This window comes from Lissotriton vulgaris, chromosome 9 (genome assembly GCF_964263255.1).
Source record: "Lissotriton vulgaris chromosome 9, aLisVul1.2, whole genome shotgun sequence".
NCBI classification, from domain to species: domain Eukaryota; kingdom Metazoa; phylum Chordata; class Amphibia; order Caudata; family Salamandridae; genus Lissotriton; species Lissotriton vulgaris.
In genome coordinates, this window is record NC_141697.1 from 372,075,575 (window position 1) to 372,097,812 (window position 22,238).

At 46.9% G+C, this 22,238-nt stretch overlaps 1 protein-coding gene across 1 annotated transcript in view; it reads right to left on the minus strand.

Moving 5' to 3' along the window:
- Positions 1 to 1,634: 1,634 nt before the first annotated feature.
- Positions 1,635 to 22,238, minus strand: part of AK7 (adenylate kinase 7) — a 404,956-nt gene continuing 384,352 nt past the window's right edge. The window contains exon 18 of the mRNA XM_086937746.1: positions 1,635 to 1,758. Coding sequence (XP_086793872.1) covers positions 1,720 to 1,758 — 39 coding nt within the window. The 3' untranslated portion in view covers positions 1,635 to 1,719. The remainder of the gene's footprint in view (positions 1,759 to 22,238) is intronic.

Below are 22,238 nucleotides of genomic sequence, written 5' to 3' on the forward strand. Positions count from 1 at the left end.
GTTGTATAACTCCAAGCTTCCTCTGTTCTTATCCAGTGACAGGACGTATGGGCAGCAGAATAAATGCCTTGTCTTCCCTTCAGTTTTTCTTTACACTCCCTTTTGGAGAGGATCCTGCTCAGAATCAGGTTCAAGAAGATATGGGTAATGCTGGTGGTTTCAGCTTGGCAAATAAAATCCTGGCTGTGTTCCCCAAGTGGACTATTCTACTTGTCCTTCCACCAACCTGATGACTGGATCTCCCTCTTTAATTCATTCTCCTTTCAGGTTCCTTGACTACCTCCAGCATTTGCTCAAGTGGGGGCATGTGGTGCCTAAACTGCATTGCATTTTTAGCTGCCTTCAGGTATTTTCATTCTTTCTGAGGGATCTTAGCCAGGAGAAGACATTGACTTTTCGCCTTCTTTAGGAGTCTGATCTGGCTCAGTTTGGTGGTGCTTCACCATTGCCTTCTTGAAATCTGACCTTTCTTTCCAAGGTTCTGTGGTATGCTACTTTTGACATCTTTGTAGATGCTTTACTTAAGTTTCTGTTGACCAAGGTTCTTATCCTGGTAGCCATCACCTCAACCTACAAGCTTAGTGAACTTTGTACCCTACTTTCTTCTGAATCTTTGCTCCAATTCTTCTCTAATGACAACTCTATTGAGACAGAATGGGTTTTGTATCGGGGAACAGGTTCACATAATTACTTTCTAAAGAGATCATATCATATGTACACGTCCATGGCTCCAGCTGTGTTACTCCCACCATTTTGTGGAATCGGTTGCACAATTTGGCATAATTTCTGCACTTCAAATCGGTTGCTCTAAAGGCTCGATTACGAGTGCTACAGGGGGATCTATTCAATACCCTGGGGTTCAGAATTTAACAGGTGCAATAAAGATCACCTATATGAATCTTAGCCCCATTTAGTATGAATAACGTGAATGTTGGTGCTTTCTGCTCCAAAATGTGCACGCCTCAGTATTTACTGGGCCTTTTTACCCTTTAAATTTAGACAAGTTTGACCTGCCAAAATGTATCCAGCTGTGCCGACTTTACCGCACCCAGTAATTACGGGCGCATACCCACATTTAAGTGCAACTTCAGTGCAAACAGACATGTACGCAGGGGTTGTTACAACCAAAGGCACTCACAATTTAGGCCTTAGTCGCTTCTTTACTCTACAGCAGAAACTGATATATGTACTCAGGAGAGGCTCCCTATTAGGATGGTAAACACGTATTTCAGATATGTGGGTAGTGGCATTCAAATATATGTTAGAATCGTTTACCGACATTGTGGGTCAACTGGTATTATGGATAAAGTGGTTGTTTACATGTTGGTTAAAGTTCTCTAGGCTCTCAAATGCTTTCCAGAGTATGTGCTAATACCTGCAACTATTTTTAACGCCTGAAATTATGTGATTAGCCTGCTAGTATAGGCCAGGCTACTTTGCAGGTGTCCTATGAAATTAGTTATCCAAGCTAAAAAACATATTGTTTAAAAATTACGCGGAGGCATCTGTCTGTCAAAAACAGAATCACGGTTTCTATTTTTAAGAAAGAGCTTTGACTGCCCATGAGCGCCATTGTAGACATTTACACATAAATTCACATAGACAACGCCAATACCAGTAAATAAGAAAGAACATTGTTTTAAAATAAGACTATTTATTAAATAATTATCTAAATCTGCAGCTAATATAGAAGTTGTTGATACGTTTAGTTTACAATGCTCAATCCATTTGTGGGTTCTTCATGAAGAGGTACTCCGCCTGTAGAGAAAAAAAATATTTAAAAACAAGAATGGAGATGCAGCAGATATCCTCTATAAATAAACTTCAAAAACGTATGGATAGAGTGAACATATTGGAAGTTGAACAAATTCAATTTCTGATGAATCCCTTTGTAAATATTGTCAATGGACTTCACGAAAAGGTCGAGTAGAAACTATGGCCATTATTATTTATCAATTGATTACCCTTTTTATAATGGCGTCTTATTTTGATTTTTGTGAACAGAGCGATAGATTGTTGCTCCAAGTATTCTCACCACATGTGGAAAGCAATAGAATATTTCTTGAGCTCAAAGATACGGGAAAACAAATTCATGTCAATACACACATTGGTGAGAAACAAAATGAAAACATTAATTGGTTTGTGTAGTGGGACTTCATGTTTTCCGCGTGTACTATTGTCCACTATTACTACATTTGGGAGAGAAATGTACATTGTCATGACAATGTATTTTTTTTTTCCCAAGACCTTTATTGTAGCGTAGTCATAAAATTACACAGCTGGTAGCCTACAACCCTGGGGCCGGCTGCAAAGGTGGAACTCACAATAAAATCGCATTGTACATATATTACAGCAGTCGGGACGGCAGTGTAAAACATACAGTTGGGTCTTGTAACGGTATTTGTGGTTTTTATAGGAACCATAGGCTGCAACCAGCAGACCTTTGTACAACATTTAAATAGAGACCATTACCCCTGAGGACAAAGAGAAAAAATTAGTGCAATTCTAGAAACAACGGCACGCGCCGGCACCAGCGCTCACGTGAATGATGGCAATCTTTAAAGACATATCACCCAGTCGGTAGCTCAGCATCCCCTTGATCCTCCTCATCAGCCTGTCTTGCAACTAGAAAATCAGTGAGATAACACCAAAAGTCCTTAGGTCTGGACTTCGCCGGCAGGTCCTCCTCATAGGTTCTGAGCCTATCTCTGCAGCTGGCCATGTCTCCCAGCCATCTGGTCAAAGTTGGTTTCTTGGAGCTATTCCAGCACTGAGCCACCTGTCTCTTGGCCAGCAGCAGCGCAATAACACAGAATTCACGTTTAACAGCCTTAAATTGGTCCGTTATCCCCAGTATACCCAGTCTTATGGAACATAGAATGTCGGAGCCCAGCATGGCAGCCAAAGCATTTAAAACGTCGCTCCAGTAGTTCTGGATCGCTACGCATGACCAGGCTAGGTGTAAGAAGTCAGCCCCCTCTCTCCCGCATCGTTTACACTGGTCGATATCTAACAAACCATATTTATGCATGCGAGCTGGGGTATAGTAAGCTTGGTGTAAGAACTTGAAATGTATGATACGTAGATTTCCATTGGGTGTAAGGATTTGGGTTAGCGCGCATGCCTGCTGCCATTCCTGTTCAGTGAGTGGATCATCAAGTACCGCGTTCCAGCGCCCCTTGGCCCTGTCCGTGGAGTGAGGTAAATCCGCCTGAGCCGAGGAGTAGAGCCGTGACACCATATGGGAAGTGTTTGGGGATGCAATCATCAGCTGCAGGGGGGACAGAGAGTCCGGTTCCCGTGGGAAAGTGGGGTAGTGTTCCCTTAACGCCCTTTTCAGCCTGTAGTATGTGAATATAAACAATGGGGACTTATTTTGTACATACGTCATGTCATCTATTTCTATAAATTCCCCCTCACGGAATAGATCGCCGAGCGTGGAAATGCCCACCCGTTGCAGCAAAGACATGCCCACCGATTCCCCAGTGACCGATAGAGCCTGGTGGTGTGCTAGTGGCAGGGATGGGGCAAACAATGGTGATTTATGTGTTAATTGACTCAATTTGTTCCATGCTTTAATAGTGGTATCCACCGGGTTGATATCCTGGGAGTGAAGGGGCGGGCGCTTATGCGTGAGCATGGACGTGAGAGGTACCGGCGCCACATCATCTTTTTCAATAGCTGTGTGCGTGAGGTAGGGAACCTCGTGAAACCAGTATGCAGCAAATTGAGCTTGCGCGCAAAGGTAGTATAGTAAAAAATCCGGGACACCGAAGCCCCCTTGATATATGGGAGTGTCAATGTTTGTAAGTCGATACGCGCCTGTTTACCCGCCCATATGAGCTGTAGCGTGAGTGTTTTTATGCGCCGGAATACCTCACCAGGGGGGGTGATCGGAATGTTATTAAACAGGTACAGGAACTTGGGCAAGACATTCATTTTGACAATCGCTATGCGATCTGCCAAGGATAGAGGGAGCTGAATCCAGCGCCGGATTTTGTCTTCCAATGTGGAAAGGACAGTGCCATAGTTCACCCTAATCACCACCTCCGGGTCTCTGTGGAACATGACCCCTGAATAGCGAACTGGGTCCGTTTGCCAAACCAATGGATAGTCGGTGTGTATAGGGTCAGCCATATCAGTCAAGGGGATAATGTAGGATTTGGTCCAGTTAATGGCAAGTCCGGAGTGACCCTCGAACTTCACGTATTCCCGTAGAAGCGGGTTTAGATTAGTGGCCGGATCGCGCACATACAAGAGCATATCATCGGCGTATAGTGATATATGAAGGGGTCTGTCCGTAAAACGCAAGGCCGAGGATTTGTATTTCTGCCTGATCCTACACGCAAGAGGCTCGAGGGCGAGGGCAAATAGTAGTGGGGACAGGGGACATCCCTGTCTCGTACCACGACCTATAGGGAAAACGTTGGACACATATCCATTCACTCGTACCCGAGCGCCAGGGCTGGTGTAGAGTAGCCTCACCCATTGCACGAATCTTTTAGGAAAGCCCATTCTGTGAAGTATGGTGATCAGGTAGCTCCACTCCACTGAATCGAACGCCTTTGCAGCGTCCAACATGATAGCTACCGCCCTCGTGGAAGGCTGTAGATAGTGGGATAATGCGAACAGTGTTCTGGTATTGTGCGCAGTGGAGCGAGTAGGGATAAATCCTGACTGGTCAGGTAGCACCAAACTAGTCATTAGGGGAGTGAGTCTAACAGCTAGTAGTTTGGCGAGTATTTTAGAGTCTGCGTTTATAAGCGATAGGGGCCTGTAGGAATCGCAGAGTTCGGGATCTTTGTGGGGTTTTAACAACGTAATGATCACCGCTTCCCTAAGTGTGGGTGGGAGTTCTCCCTGATCGAACGCTGTACCGAACATTGCCACCAGATGTGGGGCTAGAATGTCCACATAATGTTTATAAAACTCATTTGTGTAGCCGTCTGGCCCAGGTGATTTATTGTTTGGTAGAGACTTAATGATTTCCGTAACCTCCTCAACTGTGATGGGGGCGGCCAGATACTCCCGCTGAGAGTCGGATAACCAGGCGATGGCCACGTCATCCAGGTAGCTAAAGATTTCATCGGGGGATGCTATAGAACGGGAAGCGTAGAGTGTGCTATATGCGTCAACGAAACAGGACAGTATGTCAGTGGCTTGCGTCTTGTGGTCCCCCTCAGTGGACCGTACGCGAAGGACGGTGTTTCGCTTTCTGCCCTCACTAATTTTAGCTGCCAGCACCCCCCCTGGTCTTCCGCCCTCCCCAAAAGCTCTAGCAGAGGTACGCTTGTCTAAGTATTTGATTTCGTCTTCAATGTAAGTGCTGTGTTCTGTGTGCAACAAACGCTGTTCGCCCAATAAGGAGACGTCCTGCGTGGCTTCAAAAGTCGTTTCTAGTTCCCTCATGCGCTTTTCTCGACTATTGATCTGGTGTCGTATATCCCGTAGTTTATCCACCGTAGTGCTAATACAGACCCCACGAATCGTGGCTTTAAAAGCCTCCCAGAGCAGGCAAGGGTCGTCTGACGATGGCTCATTCAGCTGGAAGTAGTCCACAATGGCCGTGTGTATAGTGTAGTCATAGTTCGTATCAGTCAAGGCTCTAGAGTTAAATCTCCATTGGAAGGGAGGCGGACAGTAGTTCGGGATAGTTATGGAGAGCAAGACCGGGTTGTGATCGGAAAGTGTTCTGGGTAGGACACGTACTTCCGTGGCCCAGAGTGCAACATCTGTCGACGTGAGCCAGTAATCCAGGCGCGACCAGCTGCAGTGTACCGCCGATATGTGTGTAGCACCAGCGGTGGCCGGGAACTTATTCCTCCAGACATCCGTAAGAGTGAGGTCGTGCATTACGGGATGTAGTTGCAGTCTAGCATGTTTGTGTGGTTCGTGCGAGTTCGGTGACCTATCTAGATCGTCATTCAACGCTATATTCCAGTCCCCCCCACAGATGACATGCGCACCCCGATAATCTCGAAGTCTAACCCACAGGTCCCGAATAAATTCGGGTGCATCTACATTAGGCCCGTAGACATTCAGTAGCACAACTTTTTGACCGCGCAGTATGCCTTTCACAATGATGAATCTCCCCTCGGGATCAGCAGTCGTCCCCAAATGTTCGAAATTAGTGCCTTTCCTTATCAGTGTGATTACCCCTCTAGAGTAGGAGGAGTAGTGTGAAGCGTAAGACGACTCGGCCCATCGAGAGCCCAATGTAAGTTTAGAATTGGGAGCGATGTGGGTCTCCTGCAGGAAAGCGACATCAACCCCCCACCGTGTCAAGTAGGAGAATATCTGCCTTATCTTTTTAGGTTGTGTGAACCCCCTGACGTTCCAAGTGAGAAGGCGCAGTTGTGTTCCGCATCTATTAGTATTCACAGTAGTCATAAGTCCTTAGCAGTATAGCAGACATTGCCATGAACATATAGCACAATGGTATGTAGCGCAGCAGACCAGGGACGTGCCGGTGCTTGTACAAGAAGCACTTAAGTGACAAATTAATAACATAGTTGCGTTGTAGAGCAATCAGTCTCAAAACAGTAACAAAACACCCTATCCACCCACCCCCACCCACTCCAGCACCCCAATCCTGCCGAAGCCATTGACCCCAGGAACAATTACCCAAAAAACAACGAGGACATAAGGAGTTCCCCATCCCAAGTAACTTTGCGGGGAACACCCTTTTGGAGGACCGCAGGGGGCACAACTCAACACCCGAATGCACGGGCGTGGACGTCTCTAATGCATCTAGATTTGTACAATTAGTGTTGTATGTAACAATTACCATGTGGCCTAGCCTCCAGTCCCATCGGGCGGCAATCAAACATAATCCCCCCCATCTCCCCACCTACCCCCCACTGACCCCGATATCAGTTTCTGTGTGAGCAGAGTCATAAGGCAACTTGGGCCACAGGCAAATGAGGCAGTCAGCAACGGAATAAAGAACATGTCGAGGCCCATGCATCACATCCCATCAGTGAAAGAGTGGCCGGGAGATGGCCTGACCAGAAAACAAAACATAGGCAACTACCTAGCCGCCACCCGGCCGCATATTACATGGTACAAGGAGCAGCAGCCGGGACCTCCGGTAAATCAACCACAAGAACATGAAAGAAAGTACAACAGAATATGCAGAGCTCGGAATAAAGTTGCTGTTAATAGCCAGCTCTGTGGCAGTGTCTATCGCACTTGGGTGCAACGGTAAGTCAGTGAAGTAAAAGTCAATGGACAAACAATGGTGAAGATGAGTACATACCCGTTTCAGGGTCAACATAGGTACAATAAGTCTGGGTGAGCGTAACAGGCTCAAACAATAGGGTACCTTACCATCTCGATCCGGGTTCCCTTTTCAACAAACACGGGCTGTCGATCACTGACATTTCAGTACACTTGCGTTACCTTCCATTGAGCAGGAATAATCAGTGTTATGCTGGCCATGAATAGCAATGGCCAAGAGACGCGAGAGGTCACCATCTCAATCGTATTCCGCATTCTGTTCCTCCCAAGCTGTCTTTTTCGCCTGCTTCTTTGCGGTCTTTACAAACTCCATCGCTGCCTTAGGGTTCGACAAAATGATAGTTTTTCCTTCCCACATGACCCTGAGTCTGGCTGGGTACAACATGGCGTAGACAATGTTCAACTCACGCAATTTTGCCTTTGCCGACGCAAATTCTTTCCGCGCCTGCTGAACAGCGACTGTGTGATCAGGGTAGAATTCCAGCTTGTTCCCCTGGTGCGTGATTTGGCCTTTCTCCCGTGCAAGGCGGAGGATGGTGTCTCTGTCAAGGTAGTTCAAAATGCGGGCGACTATGGGCCTGGGAGTCGCGCCAGGGGGAGGCCGCGGCACAAGAAACCTGTGAGCCCTTTCGACAATGAAGACTGTTGAGAGAGCCTCCGTGCCAAATAAATCCTTGCATAGTTGTTCGACATAGAGTTCCATGCGCCCAGTGCTGGTTGTCTCCGGAACTCCCGTGATGCGCACATTATTGCGCCTGGAGCGCGCTTCCAACTCCTCCTCCTTCGCACGGATCACTTCGAGCACTCTGTCCATCCCATTACATTTCGTCGTGGTGGCTCTAGATTCGTCCTCAACCTCTGAGATCCGCACCTCGGCCGCATCAAGCCTCTCCCCATGTTTCTCGAGTTTGTCTGCCATGCCATCCATTCTGCAAGTCAAATGATCGAGCTTGCCATTGATATCCTGCATGTTAGACTGAATGGCAAGGAGAATCTTCTCCATGTTGTTGCTGGCGGGCAAGTCCGGCGGACCCCCACCCTCCGCCATAGCCTCCGCGCCCTTATTGGGCTTTTTTGATTCAAAGCTCAATTTCGGTTGCTGCTTCTCCGGTCTCACCATCCTACCTCGCGACACGAGTAGGGTCTTGGCGGTCTGTCGTGTGGATCTCATTGACGCAGTGAGCGACCCCGTTATGGCTATGAACGTTATTGCCAGGTGGAACTGAGGGGCGCGAACTCGGCCTCGCAGTGATGTGGTGGCTTCTCCAACTCCCCCTCTACCCTGCTGAATACTATGGCTGATGGACCACACACACGTAGCCCCAAAGCGGGGGCAGGAGGGCGCCACGGGGACATCAGGCTGCGACGAGAGACCAAGCCCACGCAATGGAAGTCCGCAAGTAGTAAGTTGGGGACACAAGCCCTCCAGGCAGGGCAACGGCGCCAAGCAGATAGTGCACTATATCGCACTCTTTCAGCTGGCTCTCCCCAGATTTCTCAGTCCGTGCGTGTAGCCAAGGAAGCGCCCCCCATGGGGTGAGGTCTATCTCCCAGTGTCCAATGCGTGCAGCAGTGCGCTTTCACACCCTCCTGTGGGAAGCAGTTGTCTCGGGAGGGCGTCTATGGTCAATGCAGACTCCACGAGGCGTGCACTATATCGCACTCTTTCAGCTGGCTCTCCCAGATTTGTTCAACCCGTGCGTGTAGCCAAGGAAGTGCCCCCCATGGGGTGATGTCCATCCCCCAGTGCCCAGTGCGTGCAGCAGTGCGCTATCATACCATCCCGTGGGAAGCAGTTGTCCTTGGAGGGTGTCTATGGGCAACGTAGACTCCGCGAGGCGGGCTCACTGTGACAGGAGTTCATTAAGTGCTCCCTCGCGCTTGAACAGCGGGCGCATTCATACAGGTGGCGAGCTCGGGTCACGCTAGCAGCAGAGCCCTTTGTTTTGTAGGGCTCACGATCGATAGGGCAGGCGGGGGTGACACCCCGATCCACCGCCTCGCGGATATCACCACCACTCACCGGGTCTCTCGGTGTCCGATGGGTTCACTCGAGTCCGCGCAGTCTGGGCGCCGCCATCTCGTCACTTCCAGGTCTCGGGGGTCTCCGTACAAATCCGAGTCCCGAACACACCCTCCAAGCTCCGCACAGCCGGGAATCCGCCCTTCACCTCACACGTCCCAGTTTACCACCGCGCTGCACTGCCAGGTAGCTGGGATCACATCGAGGGTCCCCGAGGCGGACTACCGAGTCATCGGGCGGCCGCCATCTTGAGCTACGCTCTCGCTCGCGGGTGTAACTGGCACTTATCACTCGCTGCTTTCCCGCTGGTCAAGCGCAGAGGCCCACATCCACTGCCCCACACGCTCCGATCCTCGCCACTGTAATTTTGGGACGTGTCCGGCTAGTTTAGACGTGTGATTTGCTGCAGGATGTCGGACGTCCGGCGGAGCTGCAATATCACACAGCCATACCGCTGTGCGCCCCCTAGCGCCTCGTCATGACAATGTATTTAAATTCTTCACGACGATGCATATTCCTTTTATTATCCCTGTTTGCGGATTTTAACTTTGTAGAGGAGGCTGCTCGTTGCGCTCTGCTGGGTCTATCCTCGCTGCTGTCTTTCCTGCTGGGTCCCGGTTCTCGCTGCCGGCTGTCTCCCCTGCCGCCGCCGCCTATTTCAATCCTAGGCGCGGCCGCTGTGCGGGGAGACTACATCATCCAGGAGCCCCGGCACCCATATTTCGGGACACGCCCCCTCAGCGCGCCTGGAGGCGTTTAACTATCGGACCTCACCCCCGCATCGCGGGACGCGCGTGGGCGGCGCCGGGAGAAGCCCGGGACAAGGGCGGGCCCTCTGTAGCCCTCAGGAGCTGAGGGAGGCTGGGCTGAGCCAACTTTCTTTCTGTCATTCCTGTTATTTTGTCCACCATCCCAAAGTAAAGTGTCATACTAGTTAGTAAGTGCTAACATAGTGGGGTTGTGTTCCTACCTTCTATAGCTGTTTATATGTTCATGTGCCCTATATTGCTTTAGGCCCTAATTGCAACACATGATGAGTTCGAGCTCAACTAAAGTATCATTGCATTTGACTAATGGCGGTAACAAAGGGACATTGGATGGCTTTGTGTTTAGGGTAGTTCCAGATACTGAGAGGGAAAGTCTACTCGCAGAGCGACGCGCTGAGCGACGCCGCTCTGTCGAATTACTTAAAAACAAACGTCCCTCCCCTGGCCTATCGCAGCTGGACACATCATTGCATACTAGTTGTCCCGACGCAAATGAGGATTCTGACACAATATTTAACAGTATCCCAATCCCACTCCTCTTCTGAGATGTAACTCCTACTCCGGATTTTGTTTCATTTTCTCCCTGTGAACCATTACCAGTAGTGGAAGTTATATACGACAAATCCTTACCGGTGGATAGGGTTATGCGGAAAAAGCCTATTAATACAAAGCAACCTAGAACACAAGGCTCACCCACAAGAAAAAGAAGGAGAAGGGGAACTGACCCTCAGAGGAAAAAGATCAGCCATACTGACTTTGGCAAACCTGCTAAAGGCTTGCCACCAAAGACATTCACTGTACCAGCATAAGGTTCCCCAGCACAACGGTTGATACAAGACCCTCCCGATATGGATCTGAAGGGAACTATGGAACAGTTAATTAAATGCTCAAGTTTGCTGTTGATAGAGAGACTAACTAGACTAGAAGATTGCCTTAAATCATTAGAGGAGGCACTAGCGGTAAACTCAGGGGCTCCAAAGCATAATGTGATGCCAGTATTGGCTCCCCCACCTATGGTACAAGTTCCAAATACTATTGCTCAAAACAATCCACATACCATTGAGCCGGAAAAACCCAAATCCCCAAAGTTAGTCATCCATAAACCTACGCTCCAAACTGTACAACATGTTCCCAGAGAGACACAGGAGGGAGAGAGACCACCTGATAAATCCACTGCTTTAAACAAGCAGGGGATATTAAGTCCAGTCAGGTCCACAAAGCCAAGGGGTCTCCAAGTGGATTTGCCACCCGAGGCGGTTCCGCTGGTGGTGGTCCTTACTGGAGTTCCAATATTAGAGGTTGGAAAGAGGGAAAATTATGCCCAGCTAAAAAACAAAACTACGCATTGGCTTAGGCAGAATCGTCCCCTTCCTCCTCACTTAAACGGCGAGATATTACTATTTCGACGTCTCCCATGGCTTGGAAGTAGAGTAAAGGACAAAAAGGGAGACATCATTGTCATAAATTTTAGGGATCATAGAACAGTAAGCTATATTTTAAACTGGTTTCCAGAAAATGGTAATAGTTCCATTATACCCTATGATTTTACCTATTTTTACCCCAGATCCTCATTGCTTACTATGCCCAATCTTAGGGTCCCAACTTATTCACAGGACAATCACTTCATACCCCTCCAAAATCGTTACGAGGCTCTTTCAGGCTTAGAGGGGGTGGATTGACTTTATCATACGCTTGTTGTTCAAGAATCGGACAGCAGAGTGTTGGCCAGGTTTGCAAAAAATATTGAGCCAAATTGCACGCATGACTCCCCCGAGTTTCAGTTAAATAACCTTGCACCTCAGGTCCCTGATGGCATTCTTGCATCCAATCTTGGGGTCCCGATCATGCACCTAAACCCTGGCGACTCCGCCCCTGTCGCCCCCAACCAGGAGATGCGAGGGAGTGCTGCTCCAATTAATTCTGGGCCTGGGGATGGTTTGCTTGTTCAGAGCTCCTCTCCTATACCGGTTATGGCAGAGGACAAGACGTTGAAAATAGTTAGCTGGAATATAGCGGGCTTATCGCGTAATCTGGATATGCCCGAATGGAACCTCTTCATTGAGGCTTTTGGAATATGCTTATTCCAGGAAACTTGGTGCATGGAACCTCGATATAAGGTCGGATATACCACCTATTTTGTTCCCGCAATCCCTCCCCCCTCAGGGAGAGGTCGCCCTTCAGGTGGATTGCTGATCTGGATAAGTATTTCTCTGGGTTATTGTATAACGAGCAGATTCACCAGGTCTCCGGATTTACAGAGATTATGAATTAGAGGGCCCCCTGGGGGGAGGTCCCTAGAGGTTTTTAATGTATATGCTAGACCCTCAAAAGGAAGCAAGCCCTCATCGACTCTATTAGCTCTCGAAGGCGAACTTAGTTCTGGTTGTGTCGACTCTTTTATAATGATAGCAGGGGATTTCAATTGCACCTTTGAACCCCTAGCGGTGGATGACATTTTGGGCTGCCAAGAGGACGATGGTAGGAGAGGTATCCCATTCCTCTCAATTCCACCAATCAAGAGTTGGACCCCAAGAGCTATCCACTTAAATGCCCTGACTCTGGAATATGGTGTCAGGGCAGTAATGGACGGACAAAGTCAGATATTGGTGGGGCCCATACTTTTAACAGGGTAGGTCATTCATCTCGAATTGACTACATTCTGTTGAACTTTAGTTTCTGGGAATTTTTGCTGGACATGGCAGTTTTGCCCTCAATTGACAGTGATCACAATCCACTATCTCTGTCACTGTCCTCTAATTGGTTGGGTGGGAACAATCCCCAAGTACCACAGGCCTGGAAGTCATCGCCCGAAGTCCGCCCCTCTAACTGTGGGAGACGCCTGAAATGGGAAAAGGTTGCTTTGGATGAAGGAAAGATACTGGAAATAAGATCTATTATGGTCAGTGCTCTCACCTGTTTGGACACTGTTGCAGCAAATCCCCACGAGGTTTCTACTTTATTTAGCAACACTACTAAAGCCCTGGGTGACCTCTTCATCATACAGAATCCAGGACACAGGGCCAACAGGTTGGGGCGCCCCAAAGGCAACCCAGGCTGGTATTCTGCCTCTTGCCGAAGCGCCAAAAGAGATGTAATTAAGGCGGTTAAAACTAGGGACAGTAGCATAATCAGTACTGCCAGGAAGACATATGGGCGCACTATCCGTATAGCGAAGAAAGAGTGGGAGGATCAACATTGGTGTGACCTAAAACTGGCGAGTGCTGGGAGGGACTCTAGGAGTTTCTGGGATTTGGTTAGAGCCAAGGATAAACCCATGGACTCCCTTGTAACATGTAATATCCCAGAGGTGTCATGGTTTAATCACTTTTCTAAACTGTATACCGTGGCCTCGGGTGTGGAGGACGATTGTACTAAGAATTATTCCTTAGACTTCCTTGGGCTAGAGGAGATCTGTTTGTTCACAGGGAAGGAAGTAGAGGTTGCAAACTCATGTCTTATCCCAAACAAAGCTGCGGGGCTGGACGGCCTTCCAGGAGACTTGATTCGTATTTCCAAACCAGAATGGCGAAAGCTCATAGCATCCCTACTTAATGCTAGTTTCTATGATGCCCCCCTTCCAAGCTCATAGAAGGGCGCTGAGGTTGTCCCGATTTTCAAAAAAGGGAGCCGGGACGACCCCGCTAATTATCGCCCTATTAGTTTATTGGACTCCACCCAGAAGGTTGCAGGCAAGGTGGTTTTGGGGAGAGTGCTACAGTGGGTAGAGGAGAATGGGATACTTTCTGATTTCCAGGCAGGTTTCAGGGCTGGTACAGGGACCATTGAACAATCATTTTGCTTATTGTTGTTATATTGGAAGGTGGTTCTGTTGGGCAAAGGCAGTCTGTATCTCGCCTTTATAGACCTACGGACTGCCTTTGACCTAGTGCCCCGCAACCGTATATGGAAGGTCCTATCTGATTTGGGCATGCCACGGTACCTATTTTATCCCTGATAATTAAGTTCCACGAAGATAATTTTGCCCAGGTTCGTTGGGGAAATCAGGGCCAAAAGACTGCTAGAATATCTGTAAATAGAGGGGTCCGCAAGGTTGTGTTTTAGCCCCCACACTGTTTTCCTTATACGTTAACGGTGTGGTGGAGCATCTTTTACAATACCCTACAGATGCTCCATCCCTGGCGGGCAAAAGAATGCCTACGCTCTTATTTGCAGATGACACCCTACTGATCTCGAAGACCCCGGTTGGGATGCAGAGCCTCCTTGATAGGTTCCAATCTTTTTGTGATGCGAGGGGGTTAGAAATCAATACGGGGAAGAGCAAATATCTGATCCTGAATCCCCCGAAGAAGATAGGCAGGCCTCCCGTGTTGAACTCAGTATGCCTCGAAAGGGTCAAGGAGTTTGACTATTTAGGAATCCGCCTCACCGACACCATGAGGTGGAACGGTCATCTTCAAAAAATGCTGTTAAATCACAAAAGGGTGGTGGGGGCCCTGCTCAAAGAACAGCGGGGCATATTACCAACAACTAGCGATAATTTTTGTCTCTAACTTGTTTAGAGACAAAAATTATCGCCACACATCGGCGATTTTTATCGCAGATAAACCTTGCTATTAGCAAGGTTTATCGCAAATGCGATAAAAAACGGCCGCAATGCATGAATATCACTGAAAAGTCAGCGATATTCATGCATTATCGAGCAAATGCTCTTAGCCATGTTATCCACCTCCCATTGGATAACATGGCTAAGAACTGCTCAGGGTAGGTGTTAGCTTTTGGAGATATTCGCGCTTAGCGCAAATATCTCCAAAAGTTGGTAATAGGAGATAGCGATGTTAGCGACTGTTTTCAGTCTCTAACATCTTGGCACGCCCACTTTGCATGTCATTAGTGATAAATATCACTGACATGCAAAGCGGGGCCCAAGATGGTCGCTATCTCCTATTAGCTGTCACTAACTGGTGTTAGCGACAGCTTGGTAATAGGGAGATAATTTTATCTCCGCTTTCTTGGCTTTTAAAGCCAAAAAAGCGGAGATAAACCCCCTTGATAATATGCCCCAGCGTTCCTCTACCTTTAAACCAATTGCCCCGGTACTGGATATCTATAAGGCAAGAGGTGTGAGTGTGGCGTTGTACGGGGCGGAGCTCTGGGGGGCGCAGAATGTGGATGAGTTAACCTTTTCTGAACACAAATTCTTGAAGGACTTGATGGGTCTCCCTTATAGTACCCCCTCTGTTCCCCTACTCCTTGATATGGCCTGTCGCTCTATCAAGGATCAGGCAAGGTTACGCCCTCTTCTCCTTTGGGCGCACCTATGGAGAGTCCCGGAACTTGCGAGTAATGCGGAGGGGTTAAAAGAGGTTTTATCAATGCCTGGCTGGCACAAAATAAGATGGTTAAGGGATGTGAAATGTTTACTTGGAGAAGTGGGTCTTTGAAATATTTGGCAGTCTAGGACCGCACTCCCCAAGTCTGTCCTGAAAAACTCTTATTTGAAATGGGTAAGGGATTCGAGGAACCTAAATCCTAATGTAGGTAGTTCTACTGTCGAATTCCTATTGCACAAGGAGGTGGCATTCCGAGAGCCCTATCTCGATATCATCACTAAACCTAGAGATAGGGCTCTATATTTTAAATTTAGAGTCAGAGTGCTGCCTGTCCACAAATTGACTGCCAGATGGAAGCCCCAGCACAGACTATTCCATTCTGCCCATTCTGTGAGACGATGATCGAGACAGTACCTCATCTTCTTTTTATATGCCCCGCATACAATGCCCCTCGCATTAGGTGGTTGAAACCCCGCTGCAAAGAATTAGGTACAAGACATTGTGGTGAGGCCCTACGCTTTCTGAAATCGGACATACGGCCCCTACTTGCTTGTGGCTTGGCGAAGTTTTTAAACTGGGCCTGATTGATCAGGTCCAAAAGGCTTTCTTACATTGTTTAATTGAGATTTTATGGCTATTTTATGTAATTTATTGCCGCTATTTGTATTTCGTAATCAATTTTTGTATAACTGTTTTTTTAATGAAATAATGCTTCATATGTATTCCAAATAAGGCTTTTATGTATTTTAAAACTGCATTGTGTTGCTTTTAAAGATATATTCATATCGAAATAAAGCCTACTTTGACTGACTTTATTATCCTCAAGATGGCACACTCGTTGGTTTGCTGAAATCATTACGATTCTACCAGGCAGCATATGTTCCTTTAAAATACATGGCCAGCTTTCCATTTTGAGAAAGCATATTCAAAGGATGGCTGGTCTGTTGTCCCTTATAAGCCAATATAGCTGCTTTCAGAGCTACTCACAGGTAGTCACAAATTGTGACTGGCCTAATTATTATTGAAATAGGTAGGCTGTTTTGCAACCCTCTGCAAATGACCAATTTGTGATATCTTCTATTAGTGCATATGCTGTATCGCAAATTACAAACATATTTGCAGACCAGTAGTTGTGCAAACAGCAGATCTCAGTTTGCGAATGGGTCTATGTACATCAGGCCCCCTAGTTCGGATAACATGTTATGGAGTTTTAATCTAATGACCAGTAATCCCTCTTGATACGTTTGGCACTTTGAGATGACTACAGAGTGGCATATGTTGAACGTAAAAATAAATAAATAATAATAGGTATTGACGAAGCCAAAAGGTCAGGCACTTATCAGAGAATGCAATCCCAATCTATTGGCTTTGCCAAAGCATGTTTAATTTTACTGCCGAAATTTATAGTTTGAAAGGTGGGTAGATTTTAGGAAGTACCATTGGCAAGGAAATGCTCCTATGTACTAAGGCTTCCCCTGCTCGAAAGAGGTGCATAGGCCCATGTTACAGCCATGATCTCCATGCGCTCTCACAACATACAGCATGTACACTTTAATTATGGCACAAGCCCAGGAGAGGAAATTCTCTATTGCTGGATTCATTTGCATTACACGTGACAATTGTATCACTCTTCTATACTTTTTCTGCTTGTATTCGTCTTTGTTTTTATTGACATTTGCGATTTTAATAAAATAATTTCAATACAAAAAGAAAAATGATTGTAACTGTGACATCTGACAAAGACTTAGGCATACATATAGACACTCAGTTGCAAATCACTCACAGTAGCCTAAACTATCAAACAAGTACTGGACCTTGGCCCGGAAGCTGAGATAAAAAGCCAAGCACAAAGAAAGCTGGAGGTTTCACACATTGACATGCAAAAGGCTAATGGCGTGAGCTCGAAGCAAATAATGCCATGCCTACTAAATAAATGGAACGCCTATGAAGGGTGTAGGAGGAACTTTCAACAGCACACAGTCTCAACACCAGGGGCGGACTGGGAACAGCTACCAACCCTGGCAGATTGCTGCTCGGCCGGCCCTGGGAGCAGGGGGATTGGGATAGGGGCGCTAGTAAGCAGCACCGCTCCCGCTTGTGTTACAGGGAAGTCGATTTTGTAGCACTGCTGCAAAACCGGCCCCCAGTGACAAAACCGGCCCCCACCCGTACGACCCACTGGGTGACACGCAGGTGCCCGCTACAGCCTGTCCAGCCCTGGTCAACGCCCTCTTTGCTGGGGTGTTAGAGAATAGTCATTCCTGGGACATCCCATCAAAAGAGCCAGAGGACCAGGCCTCAGAGCACCAGGTATGAAACGGAAAACTCTGAACTATCCCGACGTTGCCGACTTCATCGGCCACATCGGTAATCGCATGTCTCCAGCATAGGCCTGAAGGTACTAACCCAAGCATGTTGCTTCCCTATGCGGAGACGTGTAGACGATGTGTTTAGAAAGATATCCCCATTTTCAGATTCCCTTTATTATGTACCTGTAGCTGCAGTGCTTCTCATGCGCCAGCACTCTTCTGCAAAGCCAGGGCGTGCTGTAAAACACAGGACAAAAAAGGCTACACACTCTTCAGCACTTTTCTAGAGCAGGGACTCCAAGGAGGGCTACTCCTCAGTGAAGCACAGGGATGTGTCATTGCCCAATCTGACAGTCACACGAAGATTGACCTTTTATCCAAAAGAAAGCAAAATAGTCATGGCATTTTGGAACAAGCACTGGCAAAGCCAATGGATCTGGCTTGCATTTTGAGTCCTAACTCACACATTTAAAAAGTGTGCTGCAGTGAAAAAAACAAAACAAAAAAAGAAGAAAATGTTGGCGAAAGAACTAAGATTTTTTTAATTCTCAAGTAGGCACCTAAGGGAGAGTTTGCAAGACCTCTGGAGAGGATAAAAAGAAGGAAGTAAACAAGAATCAAGCAATTTTTGTAAAATCCAGAGGAAGATATTTACAAACATTTTGTCTTCCGGCCAAGTGAGATACGTTAGCAGCAAGTGGCCCCAGTAGCAAACCCCCCTTAAGCTGCTTAAGTCGAGGTGCACAACGCCACTGGCACTAATGAAGAAACATCTATTCAGTTCTTCGCTATATTGCAACACCTTTGAAAGATAAAATGGTGATGTTATAATTACATTGCAACTGCATTATTGTTACAGCCTGTTTTTAGGCGTGACAGCCTATCTCATTCTCTGTTTACAAATCATCCAAAATAGAGGGCGCGACTAGTTGATACTATCAAATGGTGAGAGCAAGCAATTCTAAAAAAAAGCCATTCTATGATGGTGGCACTAACCATGGAGATACATCAGTCATTTCACTTAATATTTTATTTAAATCTTTATATTAACATTTGCAGCTGAAAAGTGAACACATAATGGGCCCTGGCGGCCACAGAAGATAACAATCCAGAATGGGTCGTATGCAAGTGGTAATTACAGACATCACATTGTCCGAACGATGTAAAATAAATTGTCATCTTGTCAGATCGCACGTGGACTGAGGCCCTGTGTTCACATCTTATCCCTCCCCACCCCAACTGCAGAAGAGAGAAAACGTCCCTACCCATGTGTCCACCCAGAGAGGCCGGCCTAGAAGTTATGAAAAAATGTTGTTGACGTCTAGGACTATATTTCAATATGTGAGCACGATGGAAGGTTAAAGTGGGGTATAACCAGCCAATCAGCCGTCAGTGAGAGAGGCATTGGGGCCTCTACTGCGGCGAAACGGCAGGCTGTCACTCAACTTGAAATAAAGTGATTTCCATTTGTTGTTATACAACAAGTGTGTGCCCTTAATGTTGCTTATCAAACATTCCATAGCAAGTATGGTTTACAGTCTATGGCATCACTGGGCAGGTGATGGACATTGCGCCTTCTTTCCATTGTACGTTATGGTCAGTTTTGCTGCCCTAGGCTTTGTAAAGTCACATGTCACTCGTGGTTAGTCAGCAACCTCAAATCTCCAGGTTTACGACCCAGGAGAATTACTTCTGGCTTGGCAGGAATAGGATAGCCCAAAATGCTGTGTGGTAACTTGGAAACTTCCTCCCAGACGGGGGGGACCACCTGCCAGTCCCACCATATGTACAATGCCTCTCTCAGTTCTCCACATTCCTGCCAGCATCTGGGGGAGGTGTTGTGGTACATATGTTGTAGTCTGGGGAGGGTGTAGTGCCATCCGTACCATATCTTGGAATGCATTTCCCATCCCTTATTGGATATGGAGGCAGAATATATGCCCCTGCCCGGCCTCTCCCCCTGTTTATTTGGTGATCTGTGTCCCAAGGATGCATTCCCATTCTCTGTTATGGCACCATGAGGGACATTGTGTGCCACTAAGATCTCATAGAGGCTGGAAACTGTCCCTCTGGTGACTTCCAATTTAGGGGAAAGGGACTCAATTGGTATATGGACTCTGGTGGCCCTGTCGTGGATCAGAGGGTAGGAAACACAAAGCCATATCTGGAGGTAGCAAAGTCATTCAGACTCTGGCAGGTCAAAGGATGTCCTACATTGCAGGAATGTCTTGGAGGTTGCATTGTCATACATATCTGAGATCATTTTACAACTGCCCTCTCTCCAGGTGTGGAAGGACTGACCCTCTGAGCTGGTGTAAAAGCCAGATTATATAATGGATAGGAGTACAAGGAGATGAAATAACACCTGACTGCCATCGTTGCCTCCCCCATTGTGAGAATAACACAGCCTGCAACAGCGCAGTAGTTGAACAGGGACGCAAGTTTTGGGGCTTATTGGGAGCAGTACATTTTGTAAAATTGGGCTGTGGCAGCATCTGTGCCTGGAGTTTTGTTAAGTTTTAGGGATTTAATGACTTCACAAGTGGTCACTTCAATCATTCTGAACATCTATGCACCCTGGGAGTTGCAGCTGTGTGGGGGAGGGAAAGCCTCTGAGACAGAGGTTCATATAGAAGCATCTGAACTCCTCAGCCTTCTCCCCGTCGTTGATCGTGGGCACCACTTTAATATTTTCTTAGCACTGAATTTATAACTACTAGCAAGATAGATCCAACTATAAGTTAAGCTCCCGAAGTGGAAAAGCCTCTGAAGGTTCCTATGTTTCACAATCAGAGGCCAGGTGGGCAACTGTTTTCCGTGTGGGGCCAGCCATACTGGTAAACCAATTTCAACTACCTGCCCGGGTTACTAAAATCACCTGGCATTCTTATTGGCGCATTAAGATGTTGATGTTCTCAAAGTAACAATGATGGTTAGTTAAATAGAGAAGCATCTTAGCTCTCTAGCACCTGGAGGCTAAACCTGTAGTGTTAGTGCTTGTTACACCAGGCATCATTGGCATGAGTCTCTCCTCCATTTTTTGTCTGTTTGCCTCCTCTGTTTACGATGTTTTGCTGGAATATTGCTTTGGGCACTGTGCCACTGCTGATCAGTGCAAAAGTGCAAGTGCTCCCTATGTTAAATTGATACATTGATTGGATTCCATGATTGACTCATTTGGTTTACTGTCAGTCCCTAGTAGAGTGCACCAGGAGTGCCAGGGCTTGTAAATACAAATGTTGCTGGTGGGCTTGCAGCACTGGTTGTGCCACCCACAGAAGCGGCCTAGTAAAATATGTCTAAGGTCTGCCATTGCAGAACCTGCGTGCAGTCTGGTACTGCCATGCTGACTGCGCAAGTACACCTACTTGCCAGTCCCCAAAACCTTCCCTTAACTTCATGTCAGTCACCCCTATGGTAGGCCCACGGGCAGGGTGCATTGTAAGCATAAGGTAGGACAAGCCCTGATGTGTGTGGCATGTCCTAATAGTGAATTACAGCCATTTTCGTTTTTCAGGTTTCAGGTTTTAATGTCTTTATTTCGATAATGAAATCATAAAAGACAATTTTAACAAACATTTAAAACAGATTCCATTATCACTACATATTACAAAATCTTATAAAAATAGTTATATCTATATATAATCAACAGTGTAAGGTCAATCTAGAATCCACAGTTAAAAAGTTATTAAACCATTATTGAAAGGAAACAAGACATTAATTTTAACAAATCTTAAAAATATGTTTAGCATTTGCTAATAAGCACTATACAATTTACACACTTTATTTGATCATGTGGCGATTGAATTCCTTCTTGCTCTGATTGCCCATGCCCAACCTAAATATTTGGCCAAACATATCACAGTGAAATCAGTTGTATTTGTTTTTAAAGCCCATATTGCATCCGAGGATTTTTTACATTTCATGCGTTTAAAAATGGGTTTTAGCCATTTTGAACGGGGTTCTCTATATTGAGGGCAGGCGAACAAAAAATGGCCCTCTGTTTCCTTACACCCGGGGCAGCGACTACAAAGATTAGTAGTGTTGTTGCTCCAAGATGAGGTGAAGGAATTAAGGTGTAATGAGCCCACCCGAAATTGGTGGAACAGTTTTCTGTCCAATGGCCTGGAGATAAGATCCCAATATATCTCACGAGCCGGATCCAATTTAAACCTTAAAAAGCGTCCCGTCAGATCTTCAGAGCTGGATGCATGTGCCAAAGAATGGCGAGTTGAGGCCCAAAATAGACTCTTAAATTCCTTTTTCGGGGGGAAATTGTTAATGTCTGGCGAAACCCACAGATGACTAAGGCCCATATCACACAGGCTCTTTTTCACCGAGTGAAGCCAGGGGATTCGCTCGGAACCTCCAATTGCCTTCACCTCGGTTACTCCTTTGCAAAGAGTGCCAACTCCTCCGTGGTCCACAGACGCCTCCAGGTAGACACTACTCTATACCTTGCCATGTCTGTTATTGGAAGGCAACCCATGTCGTGGCAAAGAGGGATCAGTGGAGTTGATTGGGGAAGCCCCACCAGGTTGCGAAGAAACCTACACTGGATTTTATACAGGCTCGAGAGATCCATAAAGCCCCATAACTCTGCCCCGTA